The sequence below is a fragment of the Taudactylus pleione genome, unplaced genomic scaffold (assembly GCF_031769625.1).
Source record: "Taudactylus pleione unplaced genomic scaffold, aTauple2 ptg000314l, whole genome shotgun sequence".
Classification (NCBI taxonomy): domain Eukaryota; kingdom Metazoa; phylum Chordata; class Amphibia; order Anura; family Myobatrachidae; genus Taudactylus; species Taudactylus pleione.
This window is the reverse complement of record NW_028284715.1, coordinates 9,368,758-9,387,550: the sequence shown is the minus strand read 5'-3', so window position 1 is coordinate 9,387,550 and position 18,793 is coordinate 9,368,758. Positions and strand designations below refer to the sequence as shown.

At 44.4% G+C, this 18,793-nt stretch overlaps 1 protein-coding gene across 1 annotated transcript in view; it reads left to right on the top strand.

Annotated features, from left to right (window-relative positions):
- The window catches only part of GRHL2 (grainyhead like transcription factor 2), a 139,383-nt gene that overhangs the window by 42,062 nt on the left and 78,528 nt on the right, over nucleotides 1–18,793 (top strand). Inside the window, exons 2-6 of the mRNA XM_088442670.1 lie at nucleotides 6,403–6,589; nucleotides 10,760–10,827; nucleotides 14,451–14,838; nucleotides 17,424–17,476; nucleotides 17,583–17,736. Of these exons, the coding sequence (XP_088298796.1) occupies nucleotides 6,403–6,589; nucleotides 10,760–10,827; nucleotides 14,451–14,838; nucleotides 17,424–17,476; nucleotides 17,583–17,736 (850 nt within the window). The remainder of the gene's footprint in view (nucleotides 1–6,402; nucleotides 6,590–10,759; nucleotides 10,828–14,450; nucleotides 14,839–17,423; nucleotides 17,477–17,582; nucleotides 17,737–18,793) is intronic.

The following is an 18,793-nucleotide window of genomic DNA, read 5'->3' as shown; positions in this document are numbered from 1 at the left end:
AGAGAGATAAAATTGGAGATAAAGTACCAACCAATCAGCTCCTAACTGTCACCTTACAGGCTGTATTTGAAAAATGACAGTTAGGAGCTGATTGGTTGGTGCTATTCATCTCCAATTTTATCTCTTTCCAAGATTTATTAAATCTCCCCCAAAGTGCCAACCAATCAGCTTCTAACTGTCGCTTTACAGGCTGTGGGGTAGATGTACTAAGCCTTGGAGAGAGATAAAGTACCAACTAATCAACTCAAGCAGAGCCAGTAAAATGACAGGAGCTGATATGCTGGTACTTTATCTCTGTCCACTTTATCTCTCTCCAAGGCTTAGTACATCTACCCTACAGCCTGTGACGTGGCAGTTACAAGCTGATTGGCTGGTACTTTAACTCTGTTCACTTTATCTCCATTTAAGGCTTGGTAAATAGACTACTTAGTACCTAGAACCCTGTATCTTTCTCCACTTTATTTCTCTTCAGGACTAAAACCGCATACACACTAGACGATGTGTTTATGCGGCGATATCGTCATCATCGGAGGGCCCGGCGGGGGTTGCTGGAATCGGCAAGTGTTTACACATTTTCCAATGCCGACCAGTGATGGGGTGGAGCGGGGCCATGCTGCATTCAGCAGCATGGCATCGCTCACAATATCCCCAGATTGGGCTGCATGTACAGCCGATTGGGGATATCGTAAACAGCCAGTGGGAGCAAGCATTGTTGGTCATTTACTGCATACACATCGGTCAATCGTTCAAAATATCGGCAAGTGTGTACGGGCTTTAGTACATCTCCCCCAAAGACACGCATGCCAACAAATGACAAGATGTTCACCTATTAAACAACTACTCAACAGAGCAAGTCACTTGGAGTCCACTCCTATCATCACTGAGCATACCTCCCAACATGACCCTCTCCAGGAGGGACACAATGCTCTGGTCCTGGACTTCCCTGATAATTTATGATTGGTGGGGCTGCAGTACAGTCCAAAATTCAAATAGGGGAGTCACACCAACTGCCAGTGAGCCCCAGCCAGTGATGTTTGGCAGCGTGTGAAATGACAGTTGGTGTGGCTCCCCTATTTGAATTTTGAACTGCTCTGCAGCCCCACCTCTTACCAGGGAAGTCCAGGACCAGAGCACTGTGTCCCTCCTGGAGAGGGTCATGTTGGGAGGATATGACCGAGCCATACCAACGAGATGCGGACTAAAGGAGAGATGTGTCAAGCCTTCTAATGAAGATAGGTAGAGAAGTTGCCGGTAGCAACCCATCAGCTTCTAGCTATCACTTTATAGAATATACTTAATGATAGCTAGATGATTGGTTGCTATGGGCAACTTCTAAAAGTATTCCTCCTTTTATAAGGCTTGATATATATTCCCCCCCCAAGTGCGATGTCCTCCTGCTTTCAGCAGGTATACAAGTACTGAGGATCTGATTGCTAGCACAATCCTACAACAGCCCAACAGGAGCTGTGACCCCATGTCAGTATAATGCCCCATGTCAGTATAATGCAAGATAGAGGATTCCTTTTAACTCTGATCTCGTTCTCATGGCAGTGGCATGTCTAAAGGTGCCCATACACTGTGCGATAAATCAGCCGATCCAACGGATTGGTATGATTTGGCTGCTCTATCGTACCGTGTATGGGCATAATATTGGATAGTGCGCGCACCCGTGGGGTCGTACATCGCACCCCCAGATCTTACTGTAGATTCAGTCGATTTGGGGATGCGACGTGCGATCCCATGCAGCGCTATGCGTGTGAGGGAAGCCGGCATATTGGGCGGTCGGCCACACGATCGCACCGTGTGTGGGGACCACCCGCTATGTCGGATCCCCGTCGCGTCGCACGGTGCATATCGCACTGTGTATGGCCATCTTAAGACAGTGATTCGCTGCTGGATTGGGCACCTGCTTATCAGGGGGTGACTGGGTCATCTCTTAGCTTTCACCAAGTTCTAGGGTTACAGCAGGCACACATGGTGGTGACTGGCGTTGATCAAAGAGTTTCACACTTGGTACAACAAAAAAAAGACTTTATTACACTAGCAGTTGGACACCTGAACCTGTCCCAAAGTTAACCCTGGCAGAATTAACCTTTATTTTCAAAGTGCCCGGCACCTAGCTCTCCCCCTAATTAATCTATTATGTTTACCAGTATCTAAAGAAGAAATAACTTTTTAATTTTTTTTTAATGTCAAAGGAAAATACTAAAGTAGCCTCAGAAGATTACAAGTGAAATCTTATTCTTCATAGAGTACCACATTTATTAATAGGTAACATAATACAACCCCTTACTGTAATATACTAGAAAATGTTATGCCTTACTATTTAATGGGCTTATACGCAGTTGTACAACTCTTGCAAGTTAGTCTCATTTTCCTCCTTGTACTTCAGTGGATGTTGCCCTGTCGCATGGACCATTGTCATTAGCCGTTTGCAGCTGCTCCTTGCTAGCGCTGACACCTGGGTTAGAAGTCGGACCAATATTGAAATTCTAATAACTATAACCCCTGGTACTTTCCAGCAGTGATGATGGCGGGCATGCTCCTCTCCTCTTCAGCTGCGTTTCAGTAACTGTACGAGTCATTTGGTGGAACGCAATGAAAGGGTTAAAATGGGAAAGCTGTGAAAATGAAGAATTATATTACACCACTCAACAGAGCATCACATAGCACGGTGTCACTCAGGGGACACAACTGATTGTGGTTTGTTTTTGTTTTTTTAAAGGACTACTACATTTATGCTATGCTATGCCAAGTCAGCTAAAGGACCAGCAGAGTTAAGTGTTTATTGGGGTCATAGGATAGCACCTCGATTTTGGGAGATGTGATTCATTTATTCAAACGTAAATCTGTATTACATATAAAAAACAATAAATGTATTGCTGAATATAGATGCAACTTTTTTTTAGTTTCATAAATAAACCATTTAAGCATAACTGTACGCCATATAATGATTGTATAAAAAAAAAACAACCTAATAACAATAATGGAAAAAATAAAAATAGCAAGCTATCAGAGTGGTGTATATAAAATTCTTTAGGGGCAGCATTGAATCTGTGATATGGTTAAAAAGAGCTTGGCACATATTTATAAAATGTATATTTTCCATACTGCCTAGATCTTTATGTAGTGTATGTGTATATAATATGTGTGTGCATGTATGTATATTCATACTTGCCTACACTCCCGGAATGGCCGGAAGCCTCCCGAAAATCGTGTGACAATCCCGGCCACCCGGAAAAGTATGCAAGTCTCCTGCAACCCCCTCCACCCACCGGCAACCCCCAGCGTTCCAAGGGGGACGCTGACGCGATTCGTGGTGAATCGCGTCAACGTAGCCCGGCCTTCCGCTATACAATGCCTTTTTCCTTGGACTGTATAGCAGGAGGCGGGGCCACGATGACGCGATTGTACCACCACGCCCCCTGCACCACACACTTTATGGACCGCCACGTCCCCTCTCTGCCGACCTGGCGGGAGGGGGCAGCAAAGTACGAATATATACACATATATATATATATGTTACTGTACTTGTACGTAGGAGAGTTTACAAAAAAAAAGTGCATCCCGTATGTAAATATTCAAGATTAGTTCAAAATTCTGCTCCATCCTTTTTTTTTCCCGAGCGCTGCCATCTTATACCTCCGCTCCCCTGCCTGGTGACCCTCCCAAAGTGTGCAATCTGAAACATAGCAATACCTGGCAGTGAGGATAGGGAATAATGTAGGACAACTCATGGACGTTTGCATATGTATTATTATTTTTTTTAACTCTTTCATAAATGTCCGCAAAATTATATCCTGATGTATTTTGCAAGTACCTGATTTGATTTACACCACTGGATAACTTGGCAATGATTGTCACTTATTTCTGACGTTTAGGGGTATATTTACTAAAGTGCGGGTTTTTAGAAATGGATGTGTTGCCCATAGCAACCAATCAGATTTTACTTATCATTTATCTAGCACCTTCTAGATGATAATAGCTAGATTCTGATTGGTTGCTATGGGCAACACCTCCACTTCTTTAAACCTGCACTTTAGTATACCCCTTAGAGACTAGTGAGTCTCCTGTAATTTGATTTGTACAATGATTCATGTATTTGGGGTATATTTTGCTTGAATCGACTCACAACTAACATTTATTATATTTAAAAAAAAAAAGAAATTCAGACCCTTTTCAATCATATACATATCTCCTAACCGTCCCGCACTCAGCAGGACAGTCCCGTTTTTTTGGGACTGTGCAGCTGTCCCACCCACGGGCCGCAGTGTCCCACGGTGGGGGGGGGGGGGGAGTTAGGGGAAGCATAAATAAAAAAATTTAAAAATTTGTAACGTAAATTTGATCAATTTGTTTTTCCATTTTTTTGCATAAAATTTGCTGTTCAAAATTGACAATTTGTTTCAAGCTATTATCTAAAAGCACAGACGGTGTAATGGTTAGTATTACTTCCTTACAGCACTGAGGTTATGGGTTTGATTCCCACTACAGCCCTAACTGTGTGGAGTTTGTATATTCTCCCTGTGCTTGCGTGGGTTTACTTCCAAAATATACTGGTAAGTTAACTGGCTTCCAACAAAAATTAACCCTAGTGTGTGTGCATATGGTAGGGAATATAGATGGTAAGCTCCACTGGGGCAGGGACTGATGTGAATGGCCAAATATTCTCTGTAAGGCCTGCAGAATATGTGTGCGTTATATAAATAACTGGTAATTATAATAAAAGCCATTCTCCCTACTGAGAGTTTAAGGATAGCCATGCTTGAGCACAGACGGTTAAATCAATTTACTGAGGTACTAATTAAGCCACCTGTGCTCAACCATGCATATTCTTAAAACCCGGACCGTTAGGGTTGCTTAAAGACAGAGTTTGGGAACAACTGACTTATTTAATCGTTCTTACATGTTCCCCAGGATATTTAGTTAAATTAATAATATTTATGCTATTCTCAGCATTTATCCATTTAAAGTTTTATATTTTGAAGCTGATTTCTGAAGCTTCAGACTCGGGGATTGATTCAGCAAGGACCGCAAGTGTGTTGCCGCACGCAATTGGCCGATTATTGCGTTCTGCGCATGCATGGCAGTGTGCGAACCGGCCTCTGTGATCGGGACAGCGATCACAGGGACTACGCAGACCCATCTCAGAGTGATTGACAGGAAGTGGTCTTTGTGGGAAGTGCCGTTTGTGGGGGGGGGGGGGGTTTGACAAAACACAGGTTTGCCATTGCAGGTTAGCAGTTCCTGAGTAAGGTCAGAGCTTGTGCAAGTGTGCGTGAGGCTGCAATAGTACTCAATGTTACTGATGGTTTTGCAGTCTTGCTAAACATTACGGATGTGCGTAAGGTAAGGTGGGCGTTCCTATGTAGTTCGCAATGGATTAGCATATCTTCGCAGTGAGACCTTGTGAGTAATTCACTGTTGCATTTGCAGTTGTGGTCCGTAGTGATTCAAGCCCTAAGACAGGAGTGGTAGAGCTGCTTAATGAATTATTCAGGTAGCGGGTTGATGTGGTGGTTACTGCAGATAACAGACCTGTTCCTATAGGTCAGGAAATGAATGTTGTGTTGCACTGATCGCTACTGAGCAATGGAACACAGGGCCTGATTCAGAGCCGCTCGTAAGCGGCCGCTCGCTCACACCGAGCGATGTTCGCACATCTGCGCATGCGTATGGGTCATAATGCGCATGCGCCAACCAGTCATTGCGGTCGGAAATCGTGTGTTCGCAAAATAGCGAGTGCCTGCTAATTTGAGTGACAGAATGAGGCGTTTGTGGGTGGTAACAGGGGAAAGTGCTTGAAAACGGGGAGTGGAGATCCGAACGCAGGCGTGCCAAACGGTCAAAATGGGCGTTTTAAGGGTGTGCATAATTAACAAAGCAGCATCATCGGCCACGTCACTTGGTTGTCTCTTAGCCTGAACTGTTCGCATGATTGCAGTAGGAAAATCCAACCACAAGCACTGCGAGCAGTTCAGACACCTTTCGATGTACTCGATTAATCTAATAAATAGCGGAGATGATGTATGATGCGAACGGCCAGGGGGCGTCTTTACATAATAGCGAGCGCATATTTTGTTCGCTCGCTCAGACATAGAGGCGTCAACAGACCGCAAAGAGCGAGCACTCTATTTAAATAACCGGCCCCTTTTTCTGAACGAGCGAGCGCAAATAGCGTCCGGCTCTGAATCAGGCCCAGAGTTCTGTCCGTGGTACTTTATAATGAATTTGAATGTGATCAGTGGGATTACTACTTTTATAATGCTTTTTTGGGGGGGGCTTGATAACTTCTGTTATGTCCCTTACTTAATCATTCATGAGGAAAACAATGATGATATTAATTCTCCTGAGACAATAATCTGATGTTGAAATATGCACCTATTCTTTTCCTTAATCTAGTAAAAGGCTTGTGGTCTTGGTTTCCAATGAAGCAGCTTTCAATACCCTGCGGACATATACCAGCGAGGATGAGGCCTGGAAGAATTACTTGGAAAATCCTTTGACAGCGGCAACAAAGGCGATGATGAGTATAAACGGGGATGAGGACAGTGCCGCCGCACTTGGCCTTTTATATGACTATTATAAGGTAAAATAAACTTTTAAATAGCATTTTACAAAAGACCCATCATTTGCACTCACCCAGTTCTGGCTGACTGTACTCGCCCACTTGGATCGCATTTCTTTTGAAAGTGATTTGGTTCATAGGCAAATGGAGGGGGGTTTCCGGTTGCCTGGAATCCCCCCTCCTCAGCCCACACCATGATGACCACAATAGAAATAGCATATAATACTAAAGTTGCATGTTTTTTACATCCCACAAATGAAATATTAGCACTACCTGTACCTCTTGATCTTTTAAAATGTGTGAGCCAGTAATGAATACACCTGTGCACCAAACAGGAGATCTGGAAAACATGCACTGTTAGGGGTGCACTGCTATAGACCCTCAATAGGGCTAATTATTAATACTGTATAATAAATCATACAGTATCCAGTGCGTAAGGAGACCAATATGTACATTTATGTCCATGGCAGTGCTAGGTTCTTTTTCTTTTGCTGCTCCCCCAGATTCCCGAACTTGCTGAAATGAATGGAGCCCACATCTGAAATAAAAACATTCAGCTCAGACAGGATGGCCCCACTGCCTGATGGCTTACTGTGATCTCTGGTCCTGCATATGCCAGAATTATTACATAGTGTACACTATACTTCATATAACTTATATATATTATAGCTGGTTAAGTGCTAATTATGCCCACTTCATGGACTATCCACACTTGCTTTAAAATCAAGAATTTGGAACCCCCCCTCTAGAAATCCTGCGTTTTCCCCTGTAGTTTTTGAAGGTTTTTTTTTCTTATTGTATATGAGATTTCAGTTGCATATTTCAATTTCCTAAGTCTTAAGGTGCATACACACACAGAGATTTTTTGAATGATTATCGTTAAACGATATCGTTTAACGATAATTGTTTGAAAAAATCGTTCACTTTCTGAGTCAAACGATGAACGATTATTGTTCATGCACGTTCACGTTTGTAGTTTGTAGTTCAGTCAGACTTGTCAACTCAACGATTTTCATTAAGTTAATATGCAAAAATCGTTTGTAGTTCATAAAAATCGTTCATTACATTTAGTAAATGAACAACTTTAATAAACGATTTTAGTTAATTTTTTCAAGGGAAAAAAATCGTTTACTAAAATCGTTCATTAACTAAATCGTTGTGTGTGTATGCAGCTTTAGAATTAGCCATATAAAAGCATAAGGACCTGATTCAGCGTTGGATGTGAACAGTGAAAGGTTGCAGCTTTTTTAGCCGCATTTTGCTCCCCCCCTGCCCCTTGTTTTTTTTTTCAGTGCGCATGCATAGTTTTCTTCTTTTTTGTTAGGTAACTTGCACTTGTGACTCCCTACGTCAAGGGTCAGGAGTTGGAGGGGATATGTAGACAAAGTCAAAGTACAGTAATGGCGTATTGACCCTAATTGCAGCCAAGATGGCCACCTAAAAGTAGTATATGCGTATGTTTGTTGGGTCAGGACATGCGGGTGCTCAAACCCTGGTGTAAGTTGTGAATTGATGATGATGACGCCTGCAGGCTGCCACTGATTCGTCCAATGTGTCTAAGACACCCAGTAATGCAAATGGAGCAAAATTGCTGCTGCTGTGGTTTCCAAGCAAGATTAAAATTTACTTGACACTCATATAAACTGTGTGTATATGTGTATCTGTGTGTATATATAATATATATATATATATATGTATACTATGTGTATGTGTGTGTGTGTATATATATATATATATATATATATATATACATATATATTATACATGTTGAGTCTGCCATATCCAAATATTCCGAAATACGGATTTTTTTTTGGCATGACTGAGATAATGAAACCTTTGATTTTTGATGGTTCAATGTACACAAACTTTGTCTAAGGCACAAATTATTAAAAATATTGTATAAATTTACCTCCAGTCTGTGTGTATAAGGTGCAAATGAATCATAAATGAATTTAATTTCTGTATACAAACTTTGCTTGAGCCACAAAATTATTGTAAAAAATTACCTGCAGGCTGTGTGTATAAGGTGTATATAACACATACATGCATTCTGTGTGTATATTGGGGTCCCTTTCCCAAGCTATTTCATTATGATATACAAATATTCCAAAATACGGAATATTCCATTATCCAAAATACCCCTGGTCCCAAGCATTTTGGATATGGAAGACTCAACCTGTATATGTAACAAAAAAAATCTTAAGTAAGGTTTATTTTACTATTTTGTACTCTGGGTCTCATTCAGACCCGCTCGCGAGTGCATGCGCGAGACCCGAATAACGATGGGGTAGCCGTTGTTATGGGTCTCGCACCAATGGGGGCTTGCTGTCGATGGTGATTGACAGCACGCCCCCTTTGGTGGGCGGGCCGGGGGCGTGGCTGCCCAGACGGAGGCATTCCCATGGGAACGCCTACCGTCTGGGTCCGGCCCCACTGACCTCACTAGTGACTGATAGAGCCAAACTCAGCCCAGGGCTTGCGGAAGACGAGACCCTACCGCAAGGGTCTCGTCGCAAGCCCGATGGTCGCGATGGTCTTGACCATCGCGACCATCATCATGGACGCTCGCATAAGCTGTGGGTGGTAACCCACAGCTAAGTGAGCGTCCACGAGGCCGCCTCACTAAAAAAAAAAAAACACGCCCTGATTCAGAGCGGGCTCTCGTTCAGAGCGTCCGGCTCTGAATCAGGCCCTCTGTTTGGGAAGAGGAAAGCTACACATAAGTTTTATTAGGGTGGACTAATGCCCTGATTCAGAGCCGGACGCCCTGACAGAACGCTCGCTCTGAATCAGGGCCATCCTTCTTCATTTTTAGAGCGGCCTCCTGGCCGCTCATATAGCTGTGGGTGACCACGCACAGCTATAGCGAGCGGCCAGGAAGATGGTCGCGATGGTCAAGACCATCGCGACCATCGTGCTTGCTACGAGACCCTTGTGGTAGGGTCTTGTTGCCGCAAGCCCTGGAGTGCTTTTGGCTCTATCAGAGCCGAGAGCACTCCCACTGACATCACTTGTGATGTCAGTGGGGCCGGCTCCAGACGGTAGGCGTTCCCATGGGAACGCCTCTGTCTGGGCAGGCACGCCCACCAAAGGGGGCATGCTGTCACTCACCATCGACAGCACGCCCCCTTTGTAGCGAGACCCGGAGCGACGGCTTGCCCGTCGCTATCCGGGTCTTGCGCATGCGCACGACGGAGCCGCCTCCGTCGTGTGCATGCTCACTGGGCCAACATGGACCCGCTTGTGAGCGCTCGCGAGCGGGTCTGAATCAGGCCCTAAGTCTTCTTTGTAAGGGGGTGGTCGGCGAAGCGCAGGCATGCCAGTGCGCTGGAATGCAATTGCTGGAGCATGCATAAATTATCCACTGCGATGCCCTAAGCAGCTGGAGTACTCAGTGCGTGCGACGAGGTTAGCAAATCCTGAAAAAGGCCAAACCTGGATTGACTGCTATTGCTTGATGTTCTTCTTTTTGCTGCGCCATTTCTGTTTTTTTGTGAAAACTTCATTAAAAGGTATTTTAAAAAAAATAAAATACTTAAAATTGTATTTTTCGATATCAGGGGCGTAACTAGGTATTTGAAAGCCCCATAGCAAACCTTTGTAAGGGCCCTTATGTAACACTCGATGGAGAAAAATGCATATAACGCATGTAACTTTGACATAGAAGATGGGTCCCCAAAAGCTCTGGCCCCACATCAGCTGCTCCCCTTGAGCCTATGGTAGTCACGTCCATGTTCGATAAGCATTTCAGAGGACCAAGTAACTTAGGCACTTTTTGATCTACACTATCTGACCATTTACTGTAATGTGTATGAGTTGAGTACTGAGTTTTATAGCTATTGTTGTGCTTATGATGAAGCCGCACCACCTGTCGTGTTCCTGGCGCATCTGCTCCTGTTACTTGCATGAGCAGAGGGGCGCCTTTTTTTCCCCCGTGTGCATTTTGCATAATGCATCCAACTCTGAATGAGGTCTGAAATCCACAGGCTTAGGTTGTGGAAATTGAATGTGACTTTTAATATGATAATATTCTCTTAGATTGGCACATAATATATTATCCCTTTTTATAATATTACAATTGCATTTTTAAAATACCTCAAAAAAAGGAGACCTGTTGGTTATAGTCTTGGGGCGAGAGGGGAATAAAGGTTTTAAAAATGTGACTGAAAAGTAATATCTTCCTGTCCCCAGGTTCCAAGGGAGAAAAGATTATTATCTCTAAATAAATTAAATGATGTACACGATGACCAAGATAAAAGGTAATGTACTGTACAACGGAACGTAGAACATTTCTTTATTCTTCCTTTGCAACCAAACTCTTCAGTGTGATGTTAAACCACTTGTCAACGTTTTTAGGTCTGTTATGAAATGGTCCATGGTTCGTCGCCTTTTCGAAGGCCGTTCCTCCGTTGAGTATCTGTAAAACGTAAATGTTCTGCCAAGAGAGGTGTGAAAATCTGCACATCCAATACATTGGGGCTTAATTAATGAAATTTTAATTGTGTAGTTTAGAAGACCAAACTTCTTCGTCTGTAATGTTAGGATGACTCTCTAACGTACATTGAAACAGTTTCCTCAGTGGAATAATAAAATCAATATTAACTGACAACGCAAGTGTTGAAGTTCCACTTTGTGACTGATATGGCAATTACCTCTTCTATCTGCCTATCATTCTGTACCAATGATAAGGAAGCTCATAAAACACCTTCAGGATGTTCTACCACATGCAGATAAGGATTAATAATGTGATATCTGTTCTATGATATGAGAAAGATGCTATGTACTGACAGCTTGCTGCTAGTTATTTAAGATTTTGGACTTAAGTGAATGGGTGGCACACACAAACTACTGTATCAAAAGTGACAATGACAAATGCATCATTTATCTCGTAACGTAGGACCATTGATATTCAGCTGGAAGGTAGTGTATATTGTTTGTGCATAGGAACAGAACAGTTCTTACAATCTTTAGATCAGTGAACTAAAGTTTAGTTTGCGAATTTACATTCTGTGCTTATTACAGGTGTTTAATATACCGAGATATATCATGAAATGATGGATGGCTAAATGGTTTTATTTGATTCTGTTATTAGAAGTCACAAATAATTGCAGTCAACATTCTGTACCATTATTATGTATCATTGTACGAGTATTTTTGTTATTTAGCTTTGTATATAATAATGATACCTAGCAATGATCTGGTCTGATCTGCATTACAGCCATGACATATCCAAAGTTATGTATCTCCAGGCTATGCCCAGCTCTCTTTGACTTATTATTTTGTTCTATGGGCCTGATTCAGACCCGGTCGTAAGCACTGATCGCTCGCAACCGTGTCGATGTTTGCCCACTGGGCATGCGCACGACGGAGCCGGCTCCATCATTCGCAAGACCCAGCTAGCGACGGGTGCTCCGTCGCTCCAGGTCTTGCATCAAAGGGGGCGAGCTGTCGATGGTGATTGACAGCTCGCCCCGTTTGGTAGGCGTGGCCTGGGGGTGGCTTCACAAACTGAGGCGTTTCCAAGCGAATGCCTGCCGTTTGTGGGCGGCCCCGCTGACATCACCAGTGATGTCAGTGGGAGAGCTTCCGACTCTATTAGAGCCAGAAGCTCTCTGGGGCTTGCGGCCACGAGACCCTACCACAAGGGTCTCGTCGCAAGCCCGATGGTCGCGATGGTCTTGACCATCGCGACCATCAACCTGGTAACCCACAGCTATGCGAGCGGCCAGGAGGCCGCTCCAAAAAAAAAAAAAAAACGCCCTGATTCAGAGAGAGCGCTCTTTCAGAGCGTCAGTCTCTGAATCAGGCCCTGTATGCCAAGACTGCTTTATGACATTAGTGGGTACAGTGTGAAGTCTACACTTTTGTGCCCTACACCTCTTTGGCACAGCAAAACTAGAGTTCTGTTGAAACTGTAGATACTGTTAGAGCTTGGGTCAGATGTATCGGAATCGGTCTGTTTAGCCGCCAGATCAAATGCCGACAGCGGCAGCCCGGCGGGTCGAAATCCCGACAGGGAAAGGTAAGCTAACCCTCCCCTCTCCCCCCCCTAACCCTCCTTTAGGGGTGCCTAACACTAACCTCCCCCCAGGGGTGCCTAAACCTAACCCCCCTCCCCGCACCCTAAACCTAACCCTCCCAGGGGGTGCCTAGCCCTAACCTTCCCCCCCCTAGTGCCTAACCCTAATCCCCCCCTTTCCCATAGCCTAATCCTAATCTACCCTGGGGCAGGGTGCATAACCCTAAATCCCCCCAGGGGTCCCTAAACCTAACCCCTCCGTCCCCAAGCTAAGTGTTCTACTTACCTGTCAGAGTACGATCGGGATGGCGGGGGTCAGTCTTCCGGCTTCGGGATTAAGATAGGCGTCGGCATTTCAATGCCTATCTTAAATCCCTTATCGGGCAGGACGAGTCGGGATTTAGACCGCTGGCATCGCGTCCGCCGGTCTACTAACTACATCGCGGTGTATCTTATGCATTAGGATCTGTGCTACTATTAGCTCTAGCATTTCAATCTGGACTACTGTTATTGTATTAAGATCTGGTCTACTGTGAAATCTAGCATTAGTATCTGGGCTACTGTTAGAGCTAGCATTGGGATATGGGCTTCTGTGAGGTCTAGCATTAGTATCTGGGCTACTGTTAGGGATAGCATTGGGATCTGGGCTTCTGTGAGGTCTAGCATTAGTATCAGGGCTACTGTTAGGGCTAGCATTAGGATCGGGACAACTGCTCTAGCATTAGGATTTGGGCTACTTTGAGGTCCAGTATTAGGATCTGGGCTATTGTAAGGTCTACCATTAATATCTAAGCTACTGTTAGGGCTAGTATTAAGATCTGGGCTACCGGGATGTCTAGCATTAGGATTCGGGCTACTATGTGGTCTAGTATTAGGAGTTGGGCTATTATGAGGTTTAGTATTAAGAGTTAGGGTACTGTAAAGTCTAGCATTAGTATCTGGGCTACTGTTAGGGATAACATTAGGATCTGGGCTTGTGTGAGGTCGACCATTAGTATCTGGGTTAATATTAGGGCTAGCATTAGTATCTGGGTTACTGTTAGGGCTAACATTAGGATCTGGGATTCTGAGGTCTAGCATCAGTAATCAGTATTTGGGCTAATATTAGAGCCAGCATTAGTGTCTGGGTTACTGTTAGTAGATCAGATCCTAATGTTAGCCCTATGAATTATTTGTAGTACACAACCCTCATTATCTGCCTCGGATACAGCACTCTCCCATTTGTAATCTGCAATGGCAAATCCTACTCCTGTAGCTTTGTCCTGGTTGAGACTTGACAGTATGTTTCCTGACCCCCAACATGGCTCCGATCGAGCTAATGCTTGGACAGGTTTGGTCACGTCAGCTGAGCAGTCTCCTTCATAACGCATACTGTAGCTCCACAACAAAAATATAAAAAAACCCCGGCACACATCCCTATATTCTACAAGGGCACCCTCCACTGAGCAGTGTAATACTCACCCAGTTTTGTTATCTGAGCCCTCTTAAATGGCCATTAGCCTCTCTTTAAGTGCTCACTTGAAGTGCCTTCCATACTCTATCCATTTTTATGGACCTCCCCTCAGGATTCCTTCCAGATGGAAAAAGAGGGAGATTGCGTTCAGTCATCCCAATCCTTTGCCACTATGACTATGACTATGCAGCTTTGAGGCATGCTCATAAGCAGTCAGCCATTGGAGGGAGGAAATTGGGAAGGTGACCCGTGACCTCCCCTACGCGTGCTTCCCTATATTAAGCTATGATATTGAACAAACAGCCTTCCTGACACTTGTGCTTTAGTAAGTAAGAAGAGCTTTGCAAACATTCTATTCCAACATTGTTTCTGCATAACATGCCACGAACTAACTTGTGTTTCATGTACAGGAATGGTATTCTGGTTAGTGAGGCTCCAAGTATCCTGATTACCGGAGAGAATCGGGTGCAGGTTTTGAAAACGAACCCAGTGAATCTTTCCCATAGCACAGAACCTGTGGAATCCTCCAAGAGAGAACAGTATAACAGCAATTTATCTGACAGTCCAACTCCTGCCCCGGCGTCCTCGGTCACCACGGTGAAGGCAGAGGAGTTCACACCTGTGTTTATGTCCCCTTCGGTGGCTTACAGAACAGACAGTGAAGAACCCAGGGGGGTTATTTTTGAGCAAACTCATTATGGTGCACATATTGCACAACATTCAGACTACCTCAAGGACGATCAACGCAGCACTCCCGACAGCACGTACAACGAAAGCTATAAGGAAACCGTCTCTGATGTAAGAATGTCGCTTAAGCGCAATAAATCTTGTGTGTTTTTTGTATTAAATGTTGCTATGGAGATAGTGATGAGATACAGGTGTTGTGCAGATTAACAAAAAAAATTAAAATACTGTTTTTATTATCAAAAATGGGGTCAATGCAGCACATACAGTACCTGATATCTGCCACGGTCCCCGGTATATACATCCACGGAATCCTCAGCAGGAGTTTTCGCGGAATATCTTGCAAATCTTGGGCCTAATTTAGAGATGTAGGCTAATGACATCGCAGATGCAAACCCGTACGCAACTGCTGTGTGAAAATCTGCAAATGTCGCAGACGCCTACCTGCGGCTTTGCAAATCCAAGCATCTGCGTACTAAGGCGGTCACAGATCCTACGATAATCGGACTTCTGAGTAGCCCTGTGGTTGTGCAGAATGGCCGCATGATGCTGGAGCCACTTTCACTGCGTACGGAATCGCAGACGCAGGCTGTGGCACACCCCAAAAATGGTCACGGTACTCCCCCCATTTTCCTGGCAGGGCCAGATTAAGGGCACCATATACTAACGAAAAATAACCCATTTAGTGCTCGCTAAAGGGGTTACGCCACCTTTCTGTCAGGGGCGTATCTATAATGGGTGCAGGGTGTGCGGGGAACATGGGCACCCATAGAATTACTTACCTCTCCAGAGTCCCACGTCGGCGCGGGGGTCCGGCGCTGTAAAAACGACTGGAAAATGGCCTCCGCTGCCATTTTCCCGTTGTTTGCACATGCGCAGTAGAGGGAAAATTGTTGCTGCAGCCATTTTCCCGGTGACCAGCGCATCCTCTATACACTCTGGGCGCACTCTAGTGCCCACAGTCTATAACTCTGGCGCTGGCCGCACACAGCTCAGTGCTCTGCCGGCCGCCTGACAGAGAGGAGTGTTGAAGACTGCACACGGGCCCCCTCCTCTCTAGAAACGCCCCTGCTTTCTGTATTTAGTAAACAGCGGTAATTTTAGATTACCTCTGTTTGTACAGCATCGCTCTCGCCATCTTTTAGATGGTGAGAGCGATGCGGGCCCCATTGCCGGCAAAGGAGACCCGGCGGTGACTTTCCGGCTTCAGCGAAGCCTTCCAGGTACTCCCGGGTCCCCGTGTCATGCACATGCGCAAACGGACCATCGCGCATGCGCATAACACTGGAGCCTTGTCGCTGGCAGCGTTAAGCTGCCAGCAGAGGACCTCGCCGACGACGATGATTTAGCTAGGCTTCGCGGGACATCGCCGGAGGGGTAAGTATTACTAAATACCAGTGGAATTTTCGTTTGTATCACAGTGATACTAAACGAAAATTGCTGCTGGTATTTCGTTCGTTTGTAAATGGGGCCCTATAAGAGGGGCGGATGGAATTACAGCTCCAGGCTTCCACATAAAAATAGGCCCATCATCATAGCAGTGTGATGACGACCAGCTGGCTACACAGTCAGCCATAAATCATAAGTATTAACATAGTTTTTCTTGTTTTCTCACAAAATTATAACATTTTTATATTTATATTAATTTAGGATAATAGTGGGGTTGATAGTGTAGGGGGTGTACACACCCACGTGGCCCTGGCCACACCCACGCAGCACTAGTCAGAGCTCCTCCCCTTTTCATTATAGGCCCTTAAACTTTTTTAGCCCCAGGCCCATGTGGGCCTGAATCCGGCGCTGTTTCCTGGTGGTTGCAAGGTAAGTATATTCAGTGGGTGTAGGGTGTGCAGGGATGTAGTTATTATCTTGGCTGTTGGACTGCTGGTGCGAAGAATGCCAGAATCCCGTCACCAGTCAGAATCCCAGGGCCAGCATCTCAACCGAAGGTATTACGACAGTAAGTATTGGGGTTAGGCACTAGGGGGAGGGTTAGGCTGTGGTGGGGAGAGGTTAGGTAAAGGCACTAGGGGGGAAGGGTTAGGTTTAGGCTGCAGGGAGGGAGGGGTAGGGGAAGGAGAGTATACTTCCTTCTGTTGGGATTCTGACCCTGTCGGGATACTGGTGTCGGGATTCTGACCCTGTCGGGATACTGGTGTCGGGATTATGATCGTCGGGATGCCAAGCATCGGCATCCTGTACCCAACCTGGTGTGTGGTGTGGGCCCCCCTTAACTCGTCGGCCCGTGTGCTTCATACACCCTGCACACATTACATATATGCCAGTGCAGCAGGGCTTGATGCTGAGTTGGATGTACGCCTGTTTGCATATAGTAAAATCGGCTAATTTTTACTATACATGCAGACTGAAAAGCCAGACACGTACGAGTAGTATCATGTGCTTCCAACGGGAAAACGTGCACAACAGAAGCAAAACAAAACCAGTTTTCTGAATGTAGCGACTCTTAATTAATTAGTGCTGGAAACCTGTTCCAACTAAGAATATGCAATCTATCCACTTTATATATCAAAGCAACATGCTATGTTTTGTTGTATACAGGGATTCTGTGGTGTTATGCATTTTAGGCATACTGTATTATAAATGTTCAGTTGAAATAAAAAAAGAATGCACCTTGTCTATATGCTTTTATATCTTGCAATATATATTTGAAACCTGACCATCATTGTCTTCCTTTGTGCTAGAAATACCGCAGTTCATCGGTGGCTGAGGAGTTCATGTACGATCAAACAGCCAGGTATGTTATGCAAGTACATTTTACTCCGTCACTGAAATCTGGGTAATGCGTCTGTAAAAAAAACATTCAGTAATATAAATATTTTCAAATTTTTCCTATACTTCAGTACATTTCAATATACTTTAGAAGCCACCAAATCTATTCGCCAGAAACAAGGGGAAGGACCAATGACTTACTTGAACAAAGGACAGTTTTACGCCGTCACTCTGAGTGAAACGGGAACCAACAAGTGTTTCAGACATCCCATCAGCAAAGTCAGGGTAATAAATGTTATGCTTGATTTAATTATACTTTTAATTGAGTTTTTCATGTTTTCTGCTCTCCAGATAGTTTTAATCTACATGAGGTCATTAAATCAGGCTGGTTATAGAATGGAATGATGAATGATATATAGAAGTTGTTTAGTTGGTACGGGAAACTTTGTCATTAGTCCACTTCTTATTTTAAACCTGTACCCTGTAAATTTATTCATAGAACCCACTCACCTGAGCAAATGTATACAAAACAATGTATACATATTAGAGCATACTTGCCTACCTTTGTTGTCTCTTCCCCGGGAGATGCCTGAGGAGGAGAAGCAAGTGGGTTGCAAGGGGGCGGGGCCTGACGGGTCACACCATTAAGCCCCGTCCCCTTCATGGTAAATTACCACAATTGGCACTAATTTAAATAGGGGGTGTGGCTAAATGACGTGATTTATGAAGAATCATCTTTAAGCCCCGCCCCCTAGACGAAGTGGGCAGAATGCGGGAGAAGTGCCTACCCTTCCGTGGGTCCGGGTGGTTACCCAAAAAATCGGGAGCCTCATGTGAATTCCGGGAGGGTAGGCATGTATGTATTAGAGATGTACGTGGACCTCGGTGTTTTGGTTCTAATTCATAATCGTGTTTTGGTTTTGGCAAAAACACCCTCGAGTGCTTTGGTTTCGGATTCAGTTTTGGATTTCATAAAAATAGATAAAAATTTTTTTTTTTAAAAATGACTAAAATCATGTAATTTGGACCTGTTTACGTGCCATAAATCCAAGTTCCAAAATTGACAGCAGACCTGAGCCGGGACTCTGTTCTACTCGGATCCAAAAAGTGATTCCGAACTGGGACTCAATTCGACTCAGAACCCATAAGATCGGGTGTGTTTTTATTTCAGGAAACCCGAACCGCACATCTCTAATACATATACATTTTTCTGTCTAAATTATCACTGATAGGTTTGGTATATGTTTTTATTCTTAACTGATAAATTATAGTTCTTTTTCTATTACCCCTTTTTCATTATCCATTGTCTGGGTAACTATGGGGGTACACACATACCACAGGT